The 25,665-nt window shown below is 38.9% G+C and overlaps 1 protein-coding gene across 1 annotated transcript in view; it reads right to left on the minus strand.

Annotated features, from left to right (window-relative positions):
• The window catches only part of LOC150076253 (coadhesin-like), a 270,840-nt gene that overhangs the window by 27,226 nt on the left and 217,949 nt on the right, over positions 1-25,665 (minus strand). The window contains exon 8 of the mRNA XM_090388126.1: positions 2,766-2,797. Coding sequence (XP_090244252.1) covers positions 2,766-2,797 — 32 coding nt within the window. The remainder of the gene's footprint in view (positions 1-2,765; positions 2,798-25,665) is intronic.

Here is a 25,665-nt window from a genome sequence, read left to right on the forward strand (position 1 = left end):
AAATACCACCACTTTGATTATTGGAGGCTTGAAGTGGTGAAACCCATGTTTAGTCTCTAGAGCAAAGTTTCTGGAACCCCCCCTCCCCCCATACTTCTCCTTCTACCCATGCATGGTACTAAGTACTATAGGTTTTGATACCTTTCGTGTTTGGGGTTTACATAAAAAAAAAAAAAAAAAAAATTGCTCCCTCTAGTTGTCTCCCGAACATGCTGATTTAGAAAACAATCATCCAAAAAATCCACAAAAGCCTTGCTAGTGTGTGAGTGACCATCCTACAAATTCCAGTCAATATCTGGGAAATTAAAATCCCCCATTATAAGACTCTCTGATTTACTGGCCCACTCTATTTCCCTGTACAGTTTCTAATTATACTCATCAGAGTCATTAGGCCTATAGCACACTCCTACTCTCAATTTTGATCTCCCAATGCTTATGTCACACCAAACTGACTCGACACTGCACTGTCCAGCGATGTCAACTGGCTTCACTTCCTTGGATTTTGTGTGTTTCTTAACTAATAGCATAACCCTTCCTCCCTTCCTATCCTGTCTATCCTTTCTGTAGACGTTGTACTCCCCAAATTCCAGTTCTGCAATACTTATATCTGTGTGACACCATGTCTCTGATAACCCAACAATATCCGCCTTTGATGCTTTGAGCAATACCTCAAATTCATCAAATTTATTTACCAAACTCCTAGCATTGGTGTACACGCAAGTATACATGTTCTTAGGGTAGCTAAGAAAAAGAACACCTGTTCTTTTTCTTAGCTACCCTAACACAACCCATGTGTTTAACTGTACCCCAATGACTCCCAGCAGTCTCTGAAATATCCTGCATCTTATTTTCCAAGCTGCTGCTCATTCCAACAGAAGCAGTGCAAGAATCACTTTCACCTCTGCCAGTGGCTACTGTTAATCTATTAGTCCTTGTATCCCCCCCAATCTAGCAGTTTTCCGACCCACCTAACATTGCCTCGATAGAATCAGCAAATATTCTTGCACCCTTTCTATTTAAGTGTATCCCATCCCTGTAGAAGCAATCTCTCCTGTTAACAAGTACAGTCCAGGCTGAAAAAAATTCTACCCCTTGAGCCTTGCACAATCTTTCCAGGGCCGAATTGATCGACAAGGCTCTCATCTTATACTCCCTCCTATTGTGAGTGGGCAGAATTGCAGACACTTTCAAATTCAACCCTAATTCACGGCTTTTTTTCAACAGTGACCTGTACTTGTTAAGTAATTCCATCGGTCTCCTACTCTTAATATCATTAGTGCCAATGTGTACAACTATATCACCTTTTGTGCCCTTAAAATATGACATCTGCTCTACAACACCATCAACCTTTGCCCCTGGCAGACATACCCTGGTCCTATTCCACCTATCCTTTTTACAAAGCATGTTTTGTGTATCTATTTAAGTGTATCCCATCCTTGTAGAAGCAGTCTCTCCTGTTAACCAGTACAGACCAGGCTGAAAAAAATTCTACCCCTTGAGCCTTGCACAATCTTTCCAGGGCTCAATTGATCGACAGGGCTCTCATCATATACTCCCTCCTATCATGTCTGGGCAGAATTGCAGACACTTTCAAATTCAACCCTAATTCACGGCTTTTTTTCAACAGTGACCTGTACTTGTTAAGTAATTCCATCAGTCTCCTACTCTTAATATCATTAGTGCCAACGTGTACAACTATATCACCTTTTGTGCCCTTAAAAGATGATATCTGCTCTACAACACCATCAACCTTTGCCCCTGGCAGACATACCCTGGTCCTGTTCCACCTATCCTTTTTACAAAGCATGTTTCCCGTTTCCCTGACAATAGAGTCACCAACAACTACTAGTTCCTTTGGGACCAGCGCATTCTGCCTTGGGGGTTGCCGCTGTGTTGCGTGATGCCTAAGTGCAAGCTCTGGCATTGGTGTGGGCAGCTGAGAGTTTGATGGGTCCCTCACTTTTAATCCTTCGAGGGCATCCACCATGTCCTTCAAGCTCTCATATAGGCCCATAACAACGCTGAGTTGTCGACTGATTTCCTTGCATCGCGCACATACAAAGACATCCCCCATGGCAGTATCATGTCCCGTACCTGACTGCTCCACAAACATCAAGCAAATAGTGCATTTTAACTTGGGATGCATCCCTCATTATGAATGCCACATGGTCTTTAACAATGCACGTCATCCCCTATAGACTAATGCAACATACAGATCAGCCAATATGGACTGCTGTTCATTAGTGTTAGTACCAGTTTTTAAACTTACACACCTGTGGCACTGCACATGTAAATTTAGGCAATCAAAAGCTGATCATCATTTGACTCATGGCCTACTGTTGTGTTCATATACATGTTCAGCATCTGTATAGTACTTATTGTGCTTTTACTAAATGTACAATCTACTATTGATGGTATTAATCTGATCTGGTTAATAACTTTTATTTTATATTCATTCCTATTGTTTATATATATATATATATATATATATATATATATAGAGAGAGAGAGAGAGAGAGAGAGTGAGAGAGAAAGTTCCCCTATAAATGTTTATTATTAAAAGTTGGTGAAGAATGAAGTTCTTATTTATGAAAGTTTAATAAGCTGCATAAATAAGAAAGTAGATGAAACTAGGCTCGGACTGTTTTCTTCAGTGAAATGCATAATGAATTTGAGGTTTTATTATCTTGAGACATTGAGTTCAGTTTCCAAAATTGAAATAGACTATTTAGTAAAATACAACTAGTCTGAATAAATAAACTTACCCAATCATCAATATCATCACCACAAGCAGCAGCTAGCCAAAAAAATAATTAAATATATTAGTTTGTTAATAGAATTTCTATGATTTATTAATTTATTAAATTGGCTATCCATGTTAACTTAATTTTTATTTAAAAATTAGTTTGATATAACTAGAATTTTTGGCACCTACTGCCAAACATCAGAATAACACATTTGCATTTCATTAGTACCACTTCTACTTGCTTCATAATACTGGATTATTTTCATGAACACATTGTTTTATAGCAGTGGTGTCCAACCTATGGCCTCCATGGAAAGAACTAAAACAGCATTTTAGAAGTCATGCCACTGTGTGTACGGGCATGCAAGCATCGAGCTCAACTATATCAAACATGTACATGTAGTCCAGTGCAGTCATATGTATGCTGAATACACTTATGTACGTATCAATCTTTTCATATTGTGAAATTCTACTACTTTGATAAAACTTGTTCATTGTATTGAATTAAAAAAAAATCATCCTTAAAAATGTTCTAAAAGAGGAAAATTGATTTGGAGTGTTGTGTTTTTGATCAAAGATGGACTGAAGACTATTTCTTCATTGAGTATGAAGAAAAAGAAGTGTGTTTGGTGTGTAAGGAGACTGTGTGAGTTTTTAAAGAATATAATTTAAAACGACATTATGATTCTAAGCATAAATCTTATTGTTTGTTTGTTATTTGGTTTTTAGGAGCATTAGCGACTAAGGCCCTATTGCTCCGAGGATATGTGGTGGTCATTCCCTGACCTTTCCGCATCCTCTATATTTGGTGGTCACGGGCTCGAACCCCAGCCTAATCAAGAAACGTGTGCTGCGCACTGCTGCTCCTTCCCACCTGGCATAAATCTTGTGATCAATATAAAGGAATGTTACGAAGTGAAAAGTTTTCAGAGTTACAAAACAAATTAAGAAAACAACAAAACACACTGAAAACATATCAGTCAAGAAATTTATCTGTTGTAAGTGCCAGTTATCAAGTTTCACATTTGATCACTTTTGAAAGTAAACTGTTCAGTGATGGTTAATTTGTTAAAAGCTATGGAAGAAATTTGTCTGGAGAAATGAACAATGATACAAGACATTCATTTGTCTCGACAAACAATTATGAGAAGAGCAGAAAATATTGGAAAGAATTTATTCGAACAACTTATGGAAAACAAAACAAGTTAAATATTTTAGTGTGGCACTGGATGACAGTACTGCTGTCAATGACACAGCCCAACTCCTTATCTTCATATGTGGAATTAATGATAATTTTGTACCAGTTGAAGATTTAGCTGATCTACAGAGCATGCACAGAACAACTGCAAGTGAAAATCTTTTTGAAAATTTTTGCCAATCTATTGAAAAGTTAGGATTAACTATTAAAAACCTGGCAGGAGTGACAACTGATGGCGCAAAAAATATGATTGGTAAAAACATTGGGCTTGTGGGTAGAATAACTAAGAAAATGATAGATATCACAGCTGAAACTCCAATTGGAATTCACTGCATTGTGTATCAAGAAGCTTTTTATGGGAAAGAATTGGATCTCCAACACGTTATGAATGTGGTTATTTCAACTGTAAATTTTATATCACCGAATGTTTCAACAATTTCTTTCAGAAATTGAAGCTAAATATGAAGATGTAATTTTATATTGTGCAGCGAGATTACTTAGTCGTGGCAAAGTATTACATCAGTTCTTTAAACCAGTGGTCTCAACCTTTTTAGACGTGCACCCTTTCTTTTACTTAAAAGGATTACCGCACACCCTGGAATAAAATATTAAATATATAAGTATAATATATATATTTTTTAATTTATGAATCATTTACATGAATGAAGCATTATATCTAAAATCATTTGTTCAATTGTTTGTTTGCTCTACATGTGTTCATAAGTGTTAAACAAGGATGGAAGATATACTCCAAGCCTGAAGCAAGCATGTGGCTGCTTTGTTTCGGACATGGGCGAAACCGATGCCATGATCAAACAAAGCCACATATTTATTATTATTATTAGCCATATGGTGCAAGGAAGCCTGAGGCTTATGCTGAACCACCAAAAAAAAATTTCTGAGTTACCCTGAGAGAGAGAGAGAGAGAGAGAGAGAGAGAGAGTCAGAAGTAGAAAGGAGTCACCAAGAAAGAGAAGAATGATGATATCCAGCTCAGGACCCTGGGTGTGCCAAGCCCATACTCACCAGATGTGAGCCCCTTTAAGTATTAAAAAAAAAACATTTATTTATAATTTTTTATTTTCAATTACGTTTCGAAAAATTAAAGTTTTCATAATTAATAAATATTGATTTATTGCGGATTATCTCGCACATCCCATGGATCACCTCACACACACAACTTTGGAGACCACTGCTTTAAACTATGTCGTGAAATTTATATTTTTTATGATAGAAAAATGGAAACCAATAAAACAACTATCAAGTATGAATGGCTGTTTGATCTTGTAATTGATACAGGCATTTCTAGTCATTTAAATACACTTCATTTAAAACTACAAGGGAAAGGAAAATTGGTCTCTGATTTGTTTGGTGACACTAAATCATTTCAGAATAAGTTGTTATTATTTTAATTCCAAATTGAGCAAGACAATTCAGTTCACTCTGTACCAAGCTAAACGAGAAACATATTTCCAAAGAATCGTTGCCTCTCGTTATTACAATTACTTTTTGGTAAGTTTGAAAGCCGATTTGCTGATATAAGACCCCCATGAAAAAGGCATAAGAACCCATTTATTTCTATGGCTGAAAAATGCAGTCCCAGCTCTTGCAACTTGAAATTATTGATCTTCAAGCCAAAACATGGTTCAAAAATAATTACAGGCAACCCCTGTATAACACGGTACTTCTACAACACTGTTTCGCTCTAACACGATTGATAAAATGCAAAAATTCTTGCACAACACGGTACTTATATAACACAGTTAGAGAATTATGGCAAACTTTGCACAACACGGTATTTTTGAGCTTTTGTGGGGGGGGGGGGACTCTGCTATTATGTTGGATATATTTTTCAACATTTCTATTGTTTTTTGTGAATCCCCACTTATCTGGCTAATCACTATGCAAAAAAAAAAATAATAAAAAAAAAATATTGGGAAATCCCCGTGTTAGGTTCTGTGCTAACTTGAGCTTGTTGAAATATAGATTTCAAAGTTTGATTACAATTGGAGAACATGCCAGGCCATCCGAAAGATTTAAGTCATCCAAACATTGAAGTACTGTTTCTATCACCTATTACAACTTCTTTAATTCAGCCATTACATCAAGGCATTATATCTACCTTTGAAACTTTGAGGAGGGCGCTGACTCTCTTTAGAAAATACAGCTGCGAGTTACAGGCTCCGAAAAAAACGATAAGTGTTTGCTTTTTATTTACATAATTGTTATTTTATATTGTACTTAATACGAAGTCTTATAGTTCTAATTACGCTGGTTATTTTTATTTTAATTTATATAAACAGTTTTTGTATATATACGTAATACTTTATAAAACCATTATTTCGTTCGAATCTTGTAGGCATTGTTTTTGTATACAGTATAGTGATAGGGAATTCAAATTTTTAATTGAGGTAGTTAGGCAGCTATAACGTATAATTATAGAAACAGTAATACGCTTCACTGTTTCTATTAGATAGCGTAGTATTGACATTTAATTTAATTTATTGATCTTATTAATTTAAAATATCATGCCCCAAACTAGAGCAGCAAAGCAACGGGCACAAAGTGGCAGGAGTGCTGTGACTCGGGGGAGAACTGAGGGGGGGGCGATTCTCCAACGCATCACAGCCTAAAAAAATGTGCAACTTGTGAAATGTTTGCCGAACTATCTGGAACGGAACATGATATTGCCATCGGGGATGTCTTTGTGTGTGCAAGATGTAAGGAGTGTAAGGAAATCAGGCGACAACTCAGCGTTGTTATGGGCCTATATGAGAGTTTGAAGGACAGGGTGGATGCCCTCGAAAGATCTAAATTGAGGGCCCATCATGCTCTCAGCTGCCCACATCAACGTCAGAGCTTGCACTTGGTCATCACGCAACACAGCGGCAACCCCCAAGGCAGAATCCGCTGGTCCCACAGGAACTAGTAGTTGTTGGTGACTCTATTGTCAGGGAGACGGGAAATATATTGTGTAAAAATGATAGGTGGAACAGGACCAGGGTATGTCTGCCAGGGGCAAAGGTTGATGACGTTGTAGAGCAGATATCATCTTTTAGGGGCACAAAAGGTGATATAGATGTACACGTTGGCATTAATGATATTAAGAGTAGGATACCGGCGGAATTACTTAACAAGTACAGGTCACTGATGAAAAAAAGCCGTGAATTAGGGTTGAATTTGAAAGTGTCTGCAATTCTGCCCAGACAAGATAGGAGGGAGTATATGATGAGAGACTTGTCGATCAATTCGGCCCTGGAAAGATTGTGCAAGGCTCAAGGGATAGAATTTTTTTCAGCCTGGACTGTACTTGTTAACAGGAGAGACCGCTTCTACAGGGATCGGATACACTTAAATAGAAAGGGTGCAAGAATATTTGCTGATTCTATCGAGGCAGTGTTAGGCGGGTCGGAAAACTGATAGCTTGGGGGGATACAAGGACTAATAGTTTAACAGCAGCCGTTTAAAAGCTTCACCTCTGCTTTAACAGCAGAGGTGAAGGTGATTCTTGCACAACTTCTATTAGAATAAGTAGCGACGTGGAGCGAGGTGTTGGGGGTTTCAGGGACGGATGGCAGTCATCGTGAAACAGGTGGGTATATGGGATGTGTTAGAGTAACTAAGAATAAGAATAGGTGCATGTATACTTGCATGTATACCAATGCTAGAAGTATAGTAAATAAATTTGATGAATTTGAAGTGTTGGTCAAGACGTCAAAGGCACATATTGGTGGGATATCAGAGACGTGGTGTCAGACAGATATAAGGAATGCCGAACTGGAATTTGGGGAGTACAATGTGTACAGAAAGGATAGACAGGATAAGAAGGGAGGAGGTGTTATGCTGTTAATAAAGAAAAACATAAAATCAAAAGAAGTGCATCCAGTTGATATAGATGAACAGTGCACTGTTGAGTCAGTTTGGTGTGACATAAGCACTGCGAAAGCAAAAATAAGAGTAGGAGTGTGTTATAGGCCTAATGACTTGAATGAGTACAATGAAAAATTGTACAGAGAAATAGAGTGGGCTAGTAAATAGGAATGTCTTATAATGGGGGATTTTAACTTCCCAGATATTGACTGGAACTTGTGGGTTGGGCACTCACAAACTAGTCAGACTTTTGTCTGACTAGTTTGTGAGTGCCCAACCCACAAGTTTCTGCAGCCGCATGTTTGAAAGGCAACCAGAGAAAGTAATACTCTTGATCTGGTTATCAGCAGTGATCATTCATGTATTAGGAATTTGCAAATAAAAGAACCACTAGGTGGCAGTGATCACAGTGTGCTGATGTGGGATTTACTTAAAGATTTAATTACCATCAGAGGTAAAGGAAAGGGTTTTTCCTTCCGTAAAGGCGAGTACAGTGGTCTCTGACAGTTTTTAAATTCTGTACAGTGGGATCAACTGACGATGTTACCAACAGTAAATTCTAAGTGTTCAAGGAATTAATCGTGGAAGCTACTAAAAGTTTCATACCTATTAAGAAATATTGTTCAAGGTTTAGGCCTAAATGGTTGTCAAATGAACTAATGAGACTCGTAACAGAGAAGAAAAATTCATGGGATGCATATAAATTATCAAGCGACTCAGAAGCCTATGGCAGATATAAGTTAATCTGTAATCAGGTGACAAAGGAGGTTTGGCAGGCGAAGGCAGATTACGAGAAATCCTTGGCAAAAGATGCTAAGAAAAACAGCAAGGATTTCTTTACTTATATAAACTCTAAAAGGAAGGGGATGAATCTGATTGGTCCACTTGACATCGATGGTTCGACTGTTGATGATCCTGCTCAGATAGCAAACAAACTAAATGAGTATTTTGCATCTACATTCACACGTGAGGAATTTTTAAGGTTTGAAAATGGCAGAAGGTTATCAAATTGTAGCTAGATACTTAATGATTTTGTAATAACTGAGAGCAAAGTGGAAGAGAAATTGTTGAAGTTAAACGTAAGAAAAGCACCTGGGGTGGATGGGATCTAGCCAGTTATATTAAAGGAGGCTGCAAAGCAACTAAGCAAACCCTTAGTCATAATTATAAGAGCAACCTTGGACTCAGGGGAGGTTCCCAAGGACTGGAGATGTGCAAATGTATCCCCAATTCACAAAGGGGGATCGAAGGGTGACATGAGTAATTACAGACCAGTTAGTTTAACTTCTGTTCCGGGTAAAATAATGGAGTCGCTGGTTATAGATGCATTGCAGGATCATCTAGACAAGACTGCAGCAATAATTCAGACACAGCATGGGTTTGTTAAGGGAAAGTCTTGTCTGACAAATTTGATAGGATATTATGATGTGGTTACAAAGGAACTGGATGCAAAAAAACAATTTTGATATCATATATTTGGATTTCAGGAAAGCTTTTGACACTGTTGCGCATGGAAGACTATTGCACAAATTGGAGCAGAATGGTATTAAGGGTAAGTTGCTACAATGGATAAAAGGATGGGTAAGTGCGAGAAGACAGAGGGTGGTGATCAATGGGTGCTGCTCTTCTTGGACTAATGTTATTAGTGGAGTCCCACAGGGTTCGGTGTTAGGTCCACTGTTGTTTTGAATATTTATCAATGATATTGATGAAGGTATATCAGGCTTAATGTCGAAGTTTGCAGATGATACAAAGGTTGGCAGGGTTGTTAATGACAGTAATGGCAGTGTGCTACTGCAACAGGATCTAGATAATTTGGGCAGATGGGCTAAGAAGTGGCAACTGAAGTTTAACCTTGACAAATGCAAAGTACTGCATATGGGTAGAAGTAACCCCAGAGAAACGTACCAACTGTGTGGTACTACACTTAAGGTGTAAGAAAATGAAAAAGACCTGTGAGTACTTGTGCAGGCAGATATGAAGTTTTCTGAGCAATGCAGACAGGCCGCCAGGGCAGGTCATGGGGATTTGTCAATGATATATAGGAATTTTGCTAGCAGGGAAAAGGAGGTGATTATCCCTCTGTATAAGGCAATGGTCAGGCCACGCCTTGAGTACTGCGTACAGGTCTGGAGGCCTCATTTTAGGAAGGATGTAGATTTACTTGAGTGTGTACAGAGAAGGGCAACAAGATTGGTGAGGGGAATGAAGGGATCCTCTTACCAAGAGAGGCTTAAGTTCTGCAAATTGCAGTGGCTAGAGACTAGGCACCTGCACGGTGATCTGACTGATGTATATAAGGCTTTGAATGGGTTGAGCACGCTGAATTCTGATGGGATCCTTCCACTTGTTCAGATTACGAACCTAAGGGGGCATAAATTCAAATTAAGAAAAGACAGATGTAGAATAGATGGGCAGAAATTTGCCTTTAGCCAGCGGGTGGTTAATTGCTGGAACAAACTTCCATCTGTCGTGGAAGTTCATAGGTTGAATAAATTTAAGGAGAACTGGACAGGCATTTGGAGGGAATGGTGTGATTTTTTTTTTTTTTTTTTTTTGGCTGATGGTGCATAAGCTGATACATTTGCTTTCTTGCATCACATGACACTCCTACTACTGCTTCTCTCTCTCTGAAACTCATTACATCAGAAAATCATTACAATGGATTTTGGAAAAAAATTATTCGAAATTGAAGTGACGGAGGCATGGAAACACTTCAATTGTGGACTCTATTGGAATCATAGCATTATCCTCAAAGAAGTAAAACTGTCAAGGTTAAATGCGTGTGGGAAAATGTATGGCTACAGTCAGTTCATTCAGGAAATATGGCTGAACAGGCAGAAAACGGAATCGGTGCAATAGTAGAACTTGCTAAGTAGGTAGGAGGGAAAAGTTTTGATATGACTACTGAAATCCTCATGGGTAGCACAGTTGGTAGAATCGGCATCCTCCCCACACTGAGAAGTATGGGGATTCTACCTAAGACATAAGTTCAAATCCCCTAGATGATGGAAGGAATTTTTATGGGTGTTTTTCACAACTTGACTGAGTGAGTTGGTCTCAGGAAAGGTTATCGTGGTTTTTTATACCGGAAACTTGGTTTTTCGTCCAGCAAAATAGAAGATCGACCACAGAACACATGTAATTTATAGACAATATACACAGAGTAACATGGCCTTAGTTTCCGATGCTCCTAAAAATAGGTATGATTACTGAAGACAATCAAGAATTTACTGGTAGAAAAAGAGAGTGGAGAAGTGGATTTGGTGGAAATGGTATTGGAAGCAAATCAAATCAATTCAGAGGATGATAGTATAGATAAATTCTGAAGTTCCAAAATTTACACTAAAAAGTACACGGGAAGGCATAAAGTTAGCGCAAGTAGAATCTTATTTTTTGAATGCAGATTCTTTGACTGAAAGGAACCCAAAGTTCAAAAGACAAAAGGGAGCTTCAAAAATGCTTAGTTCCATACGATGAAATTTACAAAGATCTATAAAAAAAAAAGCAAAAACAAACCTAGATTAATGATTTTTTTTAAAGAGAACAGAAAATATGCAATCTAGAATGGTATATTTTTTATTGCTTTTGGAACTTAATCCCCTTTTTGGACTGGTTCTTAGTCCTGTATAACACTGTTTCGCACTACACGCAATTTTATAGGAACCTGACTACAATGTTATACGAGGGTTACCTATATATTGACTGCGAAAATAAACTACTTGAATTCTACAACGCTGTCCCATCTGAAGATTTTCCACTAATAAAATTCCATGAAAATGGCTACTTTGTTCGGATCAATGTGTTTGCGAACAATTTTTTTCACTCATGAAATCAAATAAATATTGAAAAAGAGACAGAATAAGGGATGATCGTCATCATTCCATATTGAGAATTAACATCACAAATTTTGAATAATTATCTAAAAACATCCAGCCTCAATCATCTCATTAAATGTTAAGTTTTGTTGAGTAAATATTATTTTGTATTGTACTTAAATAAAATATTCGAGTATTTTTAATTTTAGGTATATTATTATATTTATTTATTCATCTTAATATTGAAAAGCAGTAATCCTTTTGCGGTTATAAATTTTCTAAAGTGAGAATTTAAAAGCAAAAGTCAGGTATTTAAAAAAAAAAACAAAAGTAAGTCATATTTTTATAATTCTAAAAAATAAATCACTGACATAGATTTGTTGCACATAAGTATTGGGCATTTGCATTTTTTATATATAGCTTGAAAATAAAAACAGTAATATGAAAATGGAAACTTTCTTTTAAATGTAGCAAGATATGGAAAATGTATCACAATATTTTCTTCACTCACTCAGTGCAGCCCATGAAACAAATCTAACTGAATATGGCTCCCAGTACAGGAAAAGGTTGGACACCACTGTTCTATCATTACCACACAAAATTCTGTAGAATAACTTCAACAAAATGGAAAGAGTAGGTAGTATTTTTAAATCCAAGGGCTTCATTACATTTACAGTTTGTAATACTAATCAACATGAAGAACAGGGTAATAGGAAATTTCAAAGCATAAAAGCATTTGATCTAAGTTTAAAATCATTACATTTGAAATAAATGCTTTCCTTAATTTTAAATAAATAAATAAAATTAAATAATATATTTAAATAAATGTAGTATAATAAAACATATATAGTAGAACCCAGGTAAGAAATTCCTGCATAAAACGTTTTTCCCTGTACTAGGTTTGGTTTCTTAAGTCCCAATTTCAACTCTATAGGTTGTAATGTATTATTTTCCCACCTAAGAAGTTACACAGGTAAAATGTTTTCACGTATAAAAAGTTTGTGATCAAGAATACAGTGTATCATTATAATGATGTTTTCCCGCTTAACGCATTTTTTAAATATAGAAATTATTTTTAATATTAAAATATTATGTCATTAGTGGAGTCCCTCAGGGTTCAGTGTTGGGTCCATTATTGTTTTCTGTATTTATAAATGATATTGATGATGATGGTATATCAGGTTTAATGTCCAAGTTTGCAGATGATACGAAGGTTCACAAGGTTGTTAATGACACTAATGACGGTACACTGCTGCAACAAGATCTAAAAAAGTTGAGCAGATGGGCAGAGAGGTGGCAAATGAAGTTTAACATTGACAAATGTAAAGTACTACATATGGGCAGAGAGGTGGCAAATGAAGTTTAACATTGACAAATGTAAAGTATACTACATATGGGAAGCAGTAACCCCAGAGTAACGTAACAACTCTGTGGTACCACACTAACAGTGGTAGAGAACGAAAAGGACCTGGGGGTAATTGTGCAGGAAGATATGAAGGTTTCTGAGCAGTACAGATGGTCTGCAAGAGTAGCTCATGGTGTCTTGTCAATGATATACAGGAATTTTTCTAGCAGGGATAAGGAGGTGATTATCCCCTTGTATAAGGCAATAGTCAGGCCACACCTTGAGAACTGTATACAGGTGTGGAGGCCTCATATTAAGAAGGAAGTAGAGCTGTTGGAACGAGTACAGAGAACGGCAACAAGATTAGTGAACAGAATAGAACAAAGGGTTGCTCTTACGAATAAAGGCTTAAGTTTTGCAAATTACAGTGTCTGGAGACTAGGCACCTGTGAGGTGATCAGATTGAGGTGTACAAAGCCTTGAATGGTTTAAGCATGCTCAATGCAAATTGGATTCTTCCTCTTGCTCAGAATAATCACCTGAGAGTACATAAATTCAAACTGAGGAAAGACAGTTGTAGGACAGATGTGCGGAGGTTTGCCTTTAGCCAGCGGGCGGTTGATTGCTGGAACAAACTTCCATCTGTCGTTGTAGAAGTTGATAGCTTAAATAGATTCAAGGCAGAACTTGACAAACATTTGGAGCGAGGGGATGGGTGAAATAAGGTTTTTTTTTTTTGTTTTTTTTTTGGCTGATGCTATATAAGCTTGCTTTCTTGCATCATGTGCCCTTGCTAATGCTAATGCTAAAATATTAAACAATATAAACATTTGGCAATCGAACAAGTCAGTGCCAAGCATCATTTTAATTCATAGTAAATAACTGAAGTAGAGGAAATGTTGGTCCTTGGTCCTTGAGGTTATCACAGATATTCTCTCAGATATGCCAGAGAAGCTGTACATGCTACCTGGGAGTCTAAAATGCTGATGGAACTGATATTTGGATGACATTCAAGTCAAGTGGATCCAAGTTCGGTGATGTCCGGACAGTCTGTGACAGCCAAATCATTTGCTCGTACCTTCATGATGTGACTGTTAGTAAACTTGGGTATAACCCTCATGCTCAAGCACACTGTAGGTGACCACCCAGGTGTGAACTAACGTAAGCAGGGGTCAAGGTGTGGCACCCACCACATGGACGAATGTCGCCCCTCCGTATTATCAGGCATTACCAGGTGGTAGATGACTCTCATCAACCGGAGCAACACCACAACTTTGCTTATTGGAGACTTCAAGAGGTGGAACCCATATTTAGTCTCCAGAGCTACGTTCCTGTCAACCCTTCCCCATCTTTTCCATCATGCAGTATGACTGATGACTGAGGTTATGATGGACATCATGGCGAGATCCAATCTTCTTTATATTTCAAGGGTACAGGTCTAAAACAGTGTTCACAGGCCGGCCACTAGTTAGTACACCAGACCAAACCTATTGGTAACTCTATAGGAGGCTTCCGGATCAGCTAGTTTATGATCACGCTACTTCTACTCTGCCAGACAGTGACTGGAGGGAGTCTGAGTAGTTTTTTTTTTTTTTTTTTTTTTATGTGAACCCCAAACACGAGAGGTATTAGAACCTACAGTACTTAGTACCATGCTTGGGTTGGAGGTTGAGAAGCGAAAGAAGATATTTGTTGGCATTGGACTTGAACTTCTGTAGATTGTAATTTTCAGGAAATACGTATGAAGGAAGGTTTTTCCAGAAAACGGCAGTTGAATGAATAAATGAGGAAGATGAAAAGTTGGTTCTGTGGGTTTGAAGTTGGACAGTAAATGGATGTTGCCTGGTGGCGGCACGTGTTCGGATTGTTTTGAAAGAGAAAGCGGGAATTACAGAAGCCAATTCAGAACAGCAGTGCCCATGGAAGTATCTGTAGAAGAGACATGCAGCAGAAACAGTACGTCTATGAGAAAGCGAGTGGAGAGACTCTGTTAGAGATGAATCATTAATTAACCTAATTGCCCTCTTCTGAATGGAATCAAGAAGCGTGAAAGAGGTTTTGGGGAGGGCACCACTCCGGATGTGGGAACAATATTCCATGGCAGGGGGATTTGCGATTTATACAGAGTGAGCAGCTGTGTGGAAGAAAAGTAAAGGCAAGAGCGAAAGAGAAAACCAAATTTTTTAGATGCAGAGGAGGCAGTATTTGTAATGTGCTTGTGCCGAGAGAGATTAGAAGTTAGGGTAATCCTCAAAAGCGATATATCATTTTGCCTACAAATCGGAGTTAAAGATAAGCATAGGAGCAAAAGAATCCTTTTTGCGAGATATACGACAAGACTGAGTTTTAGAAGGGTTGAAATCAACTAAGTTGTCTTTGCCCCACTGGAGAATTACCTGAAGATTGGCATTTAAGGAATTGGTAGCATATTATCGAGAAGTTGAAGCTGATTGAGCAGGACAAGGTTTCTCAAAATGGAAGGTTGAATGCAATGTGCTATCATCGGCAAAACTATGGATAGGATTTCCAGTCAATGGAAGAAGGTCATTGATATACAAGAGGAAAAGAGAGGGGAAAGAACTGAACCTTGGGGAACACCGGCATTAGTGGAGAAGTTAGAAGACGGAGAGCCATCTACCATCACCCTCAGTGAGCGATCAGAGAGAAAACTGGATAACCAATTACTAAAAACAGTTGGCAAACCATAAGATGGAAGCTTGTTTAGAAGACCTTTATGCCAAACTTGATCAAAAGCCCTTGAGTTGTGAAGAGCAACTGCTTGTGTTTCCCCGAACCTTTCCATTGAATTAGTCCATAAATGGGTAATATAAGCCAGAATATCGCCAGTGGATCGACACTGACGGAATCCATACAGGCGATCATTGATCAGACAGAAGGTTTCTAGGTAGTTTAAGATTTGGCGGTTAATTGATTTCTCCATTACTTTAGAAAGAGTAGAAGTAATTGCAATGGGACAATATTTGGATGGGAGGGATTTGTCACCCTTTTTAGGAACTGGCTGGATATGAGCAAATTTTCAAGCACAAGGAAAAACACTTTTGGAATAAGAAAGTGAAAAAAGGCGGCAAAGAAGAGGAGTAAGTTCAGGAGCACAGGTTTTGAGAAAAAGTGGAGAAATACCATCAGGACCTGGAGCTTTCTTAGCATCAAGATTCATCAAAATCCTTCTGATATCCTTTTGACGGAAGACCACAGGAGGCATTGAATGGCGCGTTTTGGGAATGGTGGGAGGTGTCTTACCAAGATCATTAATACATGAGCTGGAAGAAAAATGGGATGCTAATATCATGTCAGCGTTATCCTTGGCTGAAGTGACAACAGAACCATCTGGTTTGGACAGAAGTGGGAGCAGAGATGGGCAAAAGTTGCGGCCAATAGCTTTGGCAAGAGACTAGAATGCTCGGCTACCATTAGGGCAAGAAACAAGTTTTCTACTCTTAGCCTGTTCAAACTCTAGTTTGGACTGATTAATAACTGCTTTACATTTGTTGCGAGCTTTGGTGTAGGCAGAAAATGAAATTGAAGAATTGGAAACATGCCAATTACGATATGCAATGTTCTTCTCTTGAACAGCCTTAGGATATTTATTGGAAAACCAACGTTTAGATAAAGGACGAAATTTTAAAGTGGAGTGTGGGATAAAGGATTCCATTCCTGCAAGAATAATTTCACTGACACGATCTGAGCAATGTTGACATCAGAAGTTTTGAAACAGTAATCCGACCAAGGAAAAGAAGAAAAGAAGTCTTGCAGGTCATCCCATTTTGCATTCTTGTAATGCCAAACAATATGAGGTTGGGAATAGCCATGAGATAAAGGTTCCATTGGAGAAGAGACAATCACCAAGTTGTGATCTGAAGTGCCTAAAGGACCTCTCACTTCGACCGTGTACTTAGAAGGGTTGTATGTGAGAAAAAGATCAAGCGTATTGGCTGTATGATTAGGATTGTCCGGTATTCTCGTAGGTAAATGAACAATCTGTGCTAGGTCATTAGTAATTGCAAAAGCCTCAGCATCTCGACCTGGTGAGTCGGTGTGACTAGAAAACAGAAACCAGCTGGAGTTGTGAACATTAAAATCACCAAGGAAAATTACCTCACTGTTAGGAAAGTTGGCCTGGAGAAAGTCAAGTTGTAAGAGAGGAAGTCAAAGAGCTCCAAGTGATTAGGGAGTTGGGAGAACGGTAGAGACAACAGATGAATTTAACACAATGAGGTAGAGAGATTTTAAGCCAGAAAAGATCAAAGAGAGGAGATTCCAAATTGCCAAATCTCTGACAAGGAATATCAGAACGGACTTATGCACAAGTACCACCATTGAGGCTAAAGGATCATACAGCGAATAATTTGGGTATCTGAGATGAGCAGTAGTTGAATCAACCGATAACTGAGATTCTGTCAGAAAAAGTACAAAAAGTACACGGGGTTTGGTAGACTGCAAGTGGAAATGGACATCGTTGAGATTAGAATCGAGACCACGTATATTTGTGAAATGTACTAGGAAGTGTTTGGGAGGTTTAAATGTTTTTGTAGATAAGCTTACTCTATTAGTTTGACAATTCATGGTGTATTCAATAGTAAGAAAAAGTGAGTGGGACATGCTGTATGAAGTAATGAAATTTTTGGACATGGCATACACGTGGTAAGAATATACCCAGATCCTTGACATAACGTGGCCTCGACAATGCACCCCGCATACACACTACTCGGACTCTCTCCGGTCACTATCTGGCAGAGTAGAGGTAGCAAGATTATACACTAGCTGATCCGGAAGCCTCCTAGAGAGTTACCAATAGGTTCGGTCCGGTGTACTAACTAGCGGCTGGCCTGCGAACACCGTTTTAGAGCTGTACCCTCGAAATGTAAGGAATATTGGATCCCACCACGACGTTCATCATAACCTCAAAAATCATCAATCATACTGCATGATGGAAGAGATAGGGAAGGGTTGACCGGAACTTAGCTCTAGAGACTAAACATGGGTTCCACCACTTCAAGCCTCCAATAAGCAAAGTGGTGGTATTTCACCGGTTGATGAGAGTCATCTACCACCTAGTACTGCCTGGTAACATAGAGGGGCGGCGTTCCTCCATGTGGTGTGGGCACCACACCTTGACCCCTGTTTATGTTTGTTCACACCTGGGTGGTCACCCACCATGTACATGTACATGGAGGTTATACCCAGGATTACTAACAGTCCCACCATCATGAAGGTGCAAGCAGAGGATTTGACTGTCACAGACCGTCCGGACTTCGCCGAAATTGGGTGCACTTGACGAGTGTCATCCGAATATCAGTTCCATCAGCGTTTTAGACTCCCAGGTAGCAAGTACAGCTTGTCTGGCATATCTGAGAGAATGTCTGTGACAACCTCAAGGACCTACTGTGTATGCGGGGGCATTATCAAGGCCACATTATGTCAAGGATCTGGGTATATTCTTACCATATGTATGCCGTATCCAAAAATTTCATTACTTCATACAGCATGTCTCCCCACTTTTTCTTACTATTGAATACACTATGAATTGCCAAACTAATAGAGTAAGCTTATCTGTGAGAAGATCTAAACCTCCCAAACACTTCCTAGTTCATTTCACAAATATATGTGGTCTCAATTCTAATCTCAGTGATGTCCATTTCCACTCGCAGTCTCCCAAACCCCATATATCTTTCCTGACAGAATCTCAGTTATCGGTTGATTCAACTACTGCTCATCTCAGTTGACCAAATTCGCTGTATGATTTCTTTCGCCTCAAAGGTGGTACTTGTGCATATGTCCATTCCGATATTCCCTGTCAGGGACTTGGTAATTTGAAATCTCCTCTTTTCGATCTTCTCTGGCTTAAAATCTCTCTGCCTCATTGTTTCAAAATTATCTGTTGTCTCTACTGTTCTCCCAACTCCACTAATCACTTGGAGCTCTTCAACTTCCTCTTTTTGGAACTTGACTTTCTGCAGTCCAACTTTCCTAACAGTGAGGTAATTTTCCACGATGATTTTAGCGTTCACAGTTTCAGCTGGCTTCCGTTTTCTAGTAACACTGACTCAGCTGGTCAAGATGCTGAGGCTTTTGCAATTACTAATGACCTTGCACAGATTGTTCATTTACCTACAAGGATACCAGACAATCCTAACCATACAGCCAATACACTTCATCTTTTCCTCAAAAACAACATTTCTAAGTTTGTTTGTTATTTGGTTTTTAGGAGCATTAGCAACTAAGGCCATATTGCTCCGGGGATATGCGGTGGTCATTCCCTGACCTTTCCGCATCCTCCGTATTTGGTGGGCACTGGCTTGAATCCCGGTCTAATCAAGAAGCGTGTGCTATGCACTGCTGCTCCTGCCCACCTGGCTATGGAGGTGCCTACCTTTCTAACTACACGGTCGAAGTGAGTGGTCCTTTAGGCACTTCAGATAATGGCTTGGTTATTGTCTCTTCTCCAATGGAGCCTTTATCTCATGGCTATTCACAACCTCATGTTCTTTGGCATTACAATAATGCAAAATAGGATGACCTGCGAGATTTCTTTTCTTCTTTTCCTTGGTTGGACTACTGTTTCAAAACTTCTTATGTCAACATTTGCTCAGTTCGTGTCAGTGAAATTATTCTTGCAGGAATGGAATTCTTTATCCAACACTCCACTTTTAAAATCTCGTCCTTTATCCAAACCTTGGTTTTCCACTAAATGTGCTAAGGCCGTTCAAGAGAAGAATGTTGCATATCATAATTGGATTATTTCCAATTCTTCAGTTTCATTTTCTGCCTACACCAAAGGGTGCAACAATTGTAAAGCAGTTATTAATCAGAACAAACTAAATTTTGAACAGGCTAAGAGTAGAAAAATTTGCTTATTGCCCATAATGGTAGCCGAGCATTCTGGTCTCTTGCTAGAGCTATTGGCTGCAACTTTTGCTCAGATGTCAGAAGGATTTTGAAGAATCTTGATGCTAAGAAAGCTGCAGGTCCTGATGATATTTCTCCACTTGTTCTCAAAACCTGTGCTCTTGAATTTAATCCTGTTTTTTGCCACCTTGTTTTCACTTTCTTATTGCGAAGGTGTTTTTCCTTCCACTTGGAAATTTGCTCATATCCAGCCAGTTCCTAAAAAGGGTGGCAAATCTCTCCCATTCAATTATTGTCCCATTGCAATTACTTCTACTCTTTCTAAAGTAATGCAGAAAACAATTAACTGCCAACTTTTGTGAATGGAATCTAGAAGGCTGAGAGAGGTTTTGTGGGCACCGCCAGATGTGGGAACAATATTCCATGGTATGGCGGATTTTCGATTTGTACAGAGTGAGCAGCTGTTTGGAAGAAAAGTAATGCCGAGAACGAAAGAGAAAACCAAGTTTTTTAGATGCAGAGGAAGCAATATTTGTAATGTGCTTGTGCCAAGAGAGATTAGAAGTCAGGGTAATCCCCAAAACAGATACAGTAATACCCCGAAGTTACGCGATAGGTGGGTCCGACGAAAATCGCGTAAGTCGAATTCGCGTAAGTCGGGGTAAAACTTTGCATATAAATACATATAAATTTTGCTTAATTGGGACCAAGGACTAACAAAAACACTAGTTTAGAAGAATAATATTAATAAAATTGCAGTTCTTTATACATATTAATACAAAATATGTATTAAAAAAAACAAATGACTTACGTTAAAGTTATTTCGATGTCGATGGCTTCATAAAATCTCACAAATTCGTCTGACGACACAGCGCGTTCTTTTTTTCACGCAGAATTTCTTCGTAGCAAGCTAATAATTTTTAGACTATGTATATAAAGTACTTAGCATCATAATACACAGCCATTTCTGTATAAACAGAAAATTTTTAAGGTGGCATCGTTTTAGGTTATATCTCATATTGTGAATACCTTCACAACGAGTTGCCATGATATTGCACTACTTCGAATAAGTAACGCTTCCCCTAAGGAGAAGACTAAATGCGCCTTAGGCTAATAATTTTTTTATTCCTTGCTTTGTAGCTATAACGCGTTCTTCGTTGGAGTCTATGTTTTCTAAAATTTTTAAGCCCTTTACAATTGAGCCCTTTTCAATTTTCAACCTGTCAAGTTTGCAATTGTCATGTGCTTTTCGCCGTTGCTTCATTTAGGCCTGTAGCACGTGCAGTATCACATGGTCTTTCATTTCGCTCAAAGCGTTTCACAATTTCATATTTTTTCTCTATCGACAGAGGCGGACTGGCCATAAGCCTTACCGGGGAAACCCCGGTGGGCCAGTGTGATTTTGGCCATAAACCATAGTATGAGGCCACTATAAATTTTCCCGGGTAAGAATTTTTGACCCAGTCCGCCTCTGTTTATCGATAATTGCTTTTCTTTTTCTCTCTGAATCTGCAGTGTCCTCACCAGGACGCTTCCTTTTCACACCTTTTAAGTGTTTTACTCATTTTTAGGGAATAAAGCACAATTACAAAACGAGGAGGACGCTTGATACGCATAAACAAAGCTGCGCGCATGTAGCAACTGAATAAACAACACCATAAAGGCAGAGATACGCTATTAACACCTCACATTTCTAGGGGTTACTACCATAAAACAATAAAAATCCAGTTGGTTTCTGCTAGTGAAATCTGTTATAAACTGGTAGTAAACTCGATCTAATTGCATTTGCGATTATACCGATAGCTGGAATTGTGTTGGTTTTTACGTTATTATGGTGAAATGTGTTTCCCCTTCACTGATATAAAAACATAAAAGCAGCAAAGTTGAATTTTGTTCATCTTTCGCTCTCATTCTCCGCCGTCGCACCGTATATCGATAACATATGAAAAACGACCTTGAAGGTAGTGGGCGGCAACGTTGCCAAACGAAAAAAATCAAGAACCGCGTAACTCCGAGTTCGCGTAAGTCGGGGTATTACTGTATATCATTTTGCCTAGAAATCGGAGTTTCATCAAAGATAAGCATAGGAGCAGAAAAGTCCTTTTTGCAAGATAAGACAAGACAGTGTTCTAGACAGATTGAAATCAACTAAGTTGTCTTTGCCCCACTGGAGGAATACCTGAAGATTGGCATTTAAGGAATTGGTAGCGGACATTCGAGAAATTGAAGCTAATCGAGCAGGGCACGTTTTCTCAAAATGGAAAGTGGAATGCAATGTGCTATCATCGGCAAAACTATAGATGGGATTGCCAATCAATGGAAGAAGGTCAATTAATATACAAGAGGAAAAGAACTGAACCTTGGGGGACACCAGCATTAAGTGTAGAAGTTAGAAGACAGAGAGACATCTACCACCACCCTCAGTGAGCGATCAGAGAGAAAACTGGATAACCAATTACTATAAACAGTTGGCACACCATAAGATGGAAGCTTGTTTAGAAGACCTTTATGCCAAACACGATCAAAAGCCTTTGAGATGTCAAGAGCAACTACTTGTGTTTCATCGAACCTTTCCATTGAATTAGTCCATAAATGGGTAACATAAGCCAGAATATCACCAGTGGATCAACAATGACGGAATCCATACTGGCGATCGTTGATCAGATGGAAGGTTTCTAGGTAGTTTAAGAGTTGGTGGTTAATTGATTTCTCCATTTCTTTAGAAAGAGTAGAAGTAATTGCAATGTGACGATAATTGGATGGGAGGGATTTGTCACCCTTTTTAGGAACTGGCTGGATATGAGCAAATTTCTAAGCAGAAGGAAAAACACCTTTGGAATAAAAAAGTGAAAAAAGGTGGAAAAGAACAGGAGTAAGTTCAAGAGCACAGGTTTTGAGAACAAGTGGAGAAATACCATCAGGACCTGTAGTTTTCTTTTCATCAATATTCGTGAAAATCCTTCTGACATCCTTTTTAAGGAAGACAACAGGAGGCATTGAATGGAGTGTGTTGGAAATAGTGGGTGGTGTTATTCCAAGATCATTAATACATGTGTTGGAAAAAAAATGGGATGCTAGCTACCAGGTCAGCTTTATCCTTTGCTGAAGTGACAACAGAACCATCTGGATTTGACAGAGGTGGGAACAGAGATGAGAAAAAGTTGCAGCCAATAGCTTTGGCAAGAAACCGGAATGCTTGGTTACCATTAGGGCAAGAAGCAAGTTTTCTACTCTTAGTCTGTTCAAAATCTAGTTTAGACTGATTAACAACTGCTTTACAATTGTTGCAAGCTTTGGTGTAGGCAGAAAATGAAACTGAAGAATTGGAAACATGCCAATTACGATATGCAATGTTCTTCTCTTGAACAGCCTTAACACATTTATTGGGAAACCCCAGGTTTAGATAAAGAACAAGATTTTAAAGTGGAGTGTGGAATAAAGGATTCCATTCCTGCAAGAATAATTTCACTGACACGATCTGAGCAAATGTTGACATAAGAAGTTTTGAAACAGTAATATAACCAAGGAAAAGAAGAAAAGAAATCTCGCAGGTCATCCCATTTTGCATTCTTGTAATGCCAAACAATATGAGGTTGGGAATAGCCATGAGATAATGGCTCCATTGAAGAAGAAACAATCACCAAGTAGTGATCTGAGGACCACTCACTTCAACCATGTACTTAGAAGGATTGTTTGTGAGAAAAACATCGTGCATGTTGGCTGTATTGTTAGGATTGTCCAATATCCTTGAAGGTAAATGAACAATCTGTACAAGGTCATTAGTAATCACAAAATCCCCAGCATTTGGACCAGCTGGGTCGGTGTGAAGCGAAAATGGAAGCCAGCTGGAGTTGTGAACATTAAAATCAACAAGGAAAATTACCCCACTGTTAGGAAAGTTTGACTGGAGAAAGTCAAGTTGCAAAGAGAGGAAGTCAAAGAGCTCCAAGTGATTAATGGAGTTTGGGAGAACGGTAGAGACAACAGATGAATTTGACAGAATGAGGTTGAGAGATTTTAAGCCATAGAAGATCAAAAAGAAGAGATTCTAAATTACCAAGTATCTGAAAATATGGGAACGGACATATGCACAAGTACCACCTTTGAGGCAAAAGGAATTATACAGCGAATAATTTGGGCAACTGAGATGAGCAGTAGTTGAATCAACCAATAACTGAGATTCTCTCAGAAAATGTACATGGGGTTTGGCTGACTGCAAGTGGAAATGGACGTCGTTGATATTAGAATCGAGACCACGTATATTTGTGAAATGTACTAGGAAGTGTTTGGGAGGGTTAAATGTTTTTGTAGATAAGCTTACTCTATTAGTTTGACAATTCATGGTGTATTCAATAGTAAGAAAACGTGGGGGAAGGGACATGCTGTATGAAGTAATGAAATTTTTGGATATGGCGTATACATGATAATATACCCAGATCCTTGACATAACATGGCCTTGATAATGCCCCTGCATACACACTACTCGGACTCCCTCCAGTCACTATCTGGCAGAGTAGAGGTAGCCAGATTATACACTAGCTGATCTGGAAGATTCCTAAAGAGTTACCAATAGGTTCGTACCGGTGTACAAACTAGCGGCCGGCCTGCAAACACAGTTTTAGAGCTGTACCCTCGAAATGTAAGGAAGGCTGGATCTCGCCATGATGTTCATCAAAACCTCAAAAACTATCAGTCATACTGCATGAAGGAAGAGGTGGGTAGGGGTTGACCGGAAAGCTCTGGAGACTAAACATGGGCTACACCACTTCAAGCCTTCAAAAAGCTAAGTAGTGGTATTGCACCAGTTGATGAGAGTCATCTACCACCTAGTATTGCCTGGTAACACAGAGGGGTGGCATTCCTCCATGTGGAGTGGGTGCCACACCTCGACCCCTGCTTACGTTGTTTCACACCTGGGTGGTTACCTACGCTGTGCTTGTGCATGGAGGTTATACCCAGGATTACTAACAGTCCCACCATCGTGAAGGTGCAAGGAGGATTTGGCTGTTACAGACCATCCAGACTTCACTGAAATTGGGTCCACCTGACTTGAATGTCACCCGAATATCAGTTCCATTAGCGTTTTAGACTCCCAAGTAGCAAGTACAGCTTGTCTGGCATATCTGAGAGAATGTCCGTAACAACCTCAAGGACCTTCTCGAATATCCACTACTAATTCCTTAAATACTGATCTCAGGTAATTCTCCAGTGGGGAAAAGGCAACTTTTTAATTTCAATCCTTCTAAAACTCAGTCTTGTCTTATATCTCGCAAAAGGATTCTTCTGCTCCTATGCATATCTGTGGTGACACTCTGATTTCTAGGCAAGTTGATATATATATATATCTCTTTTGGGGATTACCCTGACTTCTAATCTCTCTTGGGAGAAGCACATTACAAATATTGCTTCCTCTGCATCTAAAAAACTTGGTTTTCTTTATTGCTCTTGGCGTTACTTTTCTTCCAAACAGCTGTTCACTCTGTACAAATCACAAATCTGCCCTACCATGGAATATTGTTCCCACATCTGGGGCGGGGCCCCCAAAACCTCTCTCAGGCTTCTAGATTCCATTCAGAAAGGGGAAGTTAGGTTAATTAATGATTCATCTTTAACAGAGTCTCTTCACTTGCTGTCTCATAGATGTACTGTTTCTGCTGCATGCCTTTTCTACAGATACTTCCATGGACACTGTTCTTCTGAATTGGCTTCTATAATTCCTACTCCCTCTTTCAAAACAGTCTGAACACATGCAGCCACCAGCCAACATCCATTTACTGTCCAACTTCAGACTCACAGAACCAGCTTTTCATCTTCCTCGTTT

This window comes from Mastigoproctus giganteus, chromosome 13, assembly GCF_048544385.1.
Source record: "Mastigoproctus giganteus isolate SK-2022 chromosome 13, ASM4854438v1, whole genome shotgun sequence".
Taxonomy (NCBI): Eukaryota; Metazoa; Arthropoda; class Arachnida; order Uropygi; family Thelyphonidae; genus Mastigoproctus; species Mastigoproctus giganteus.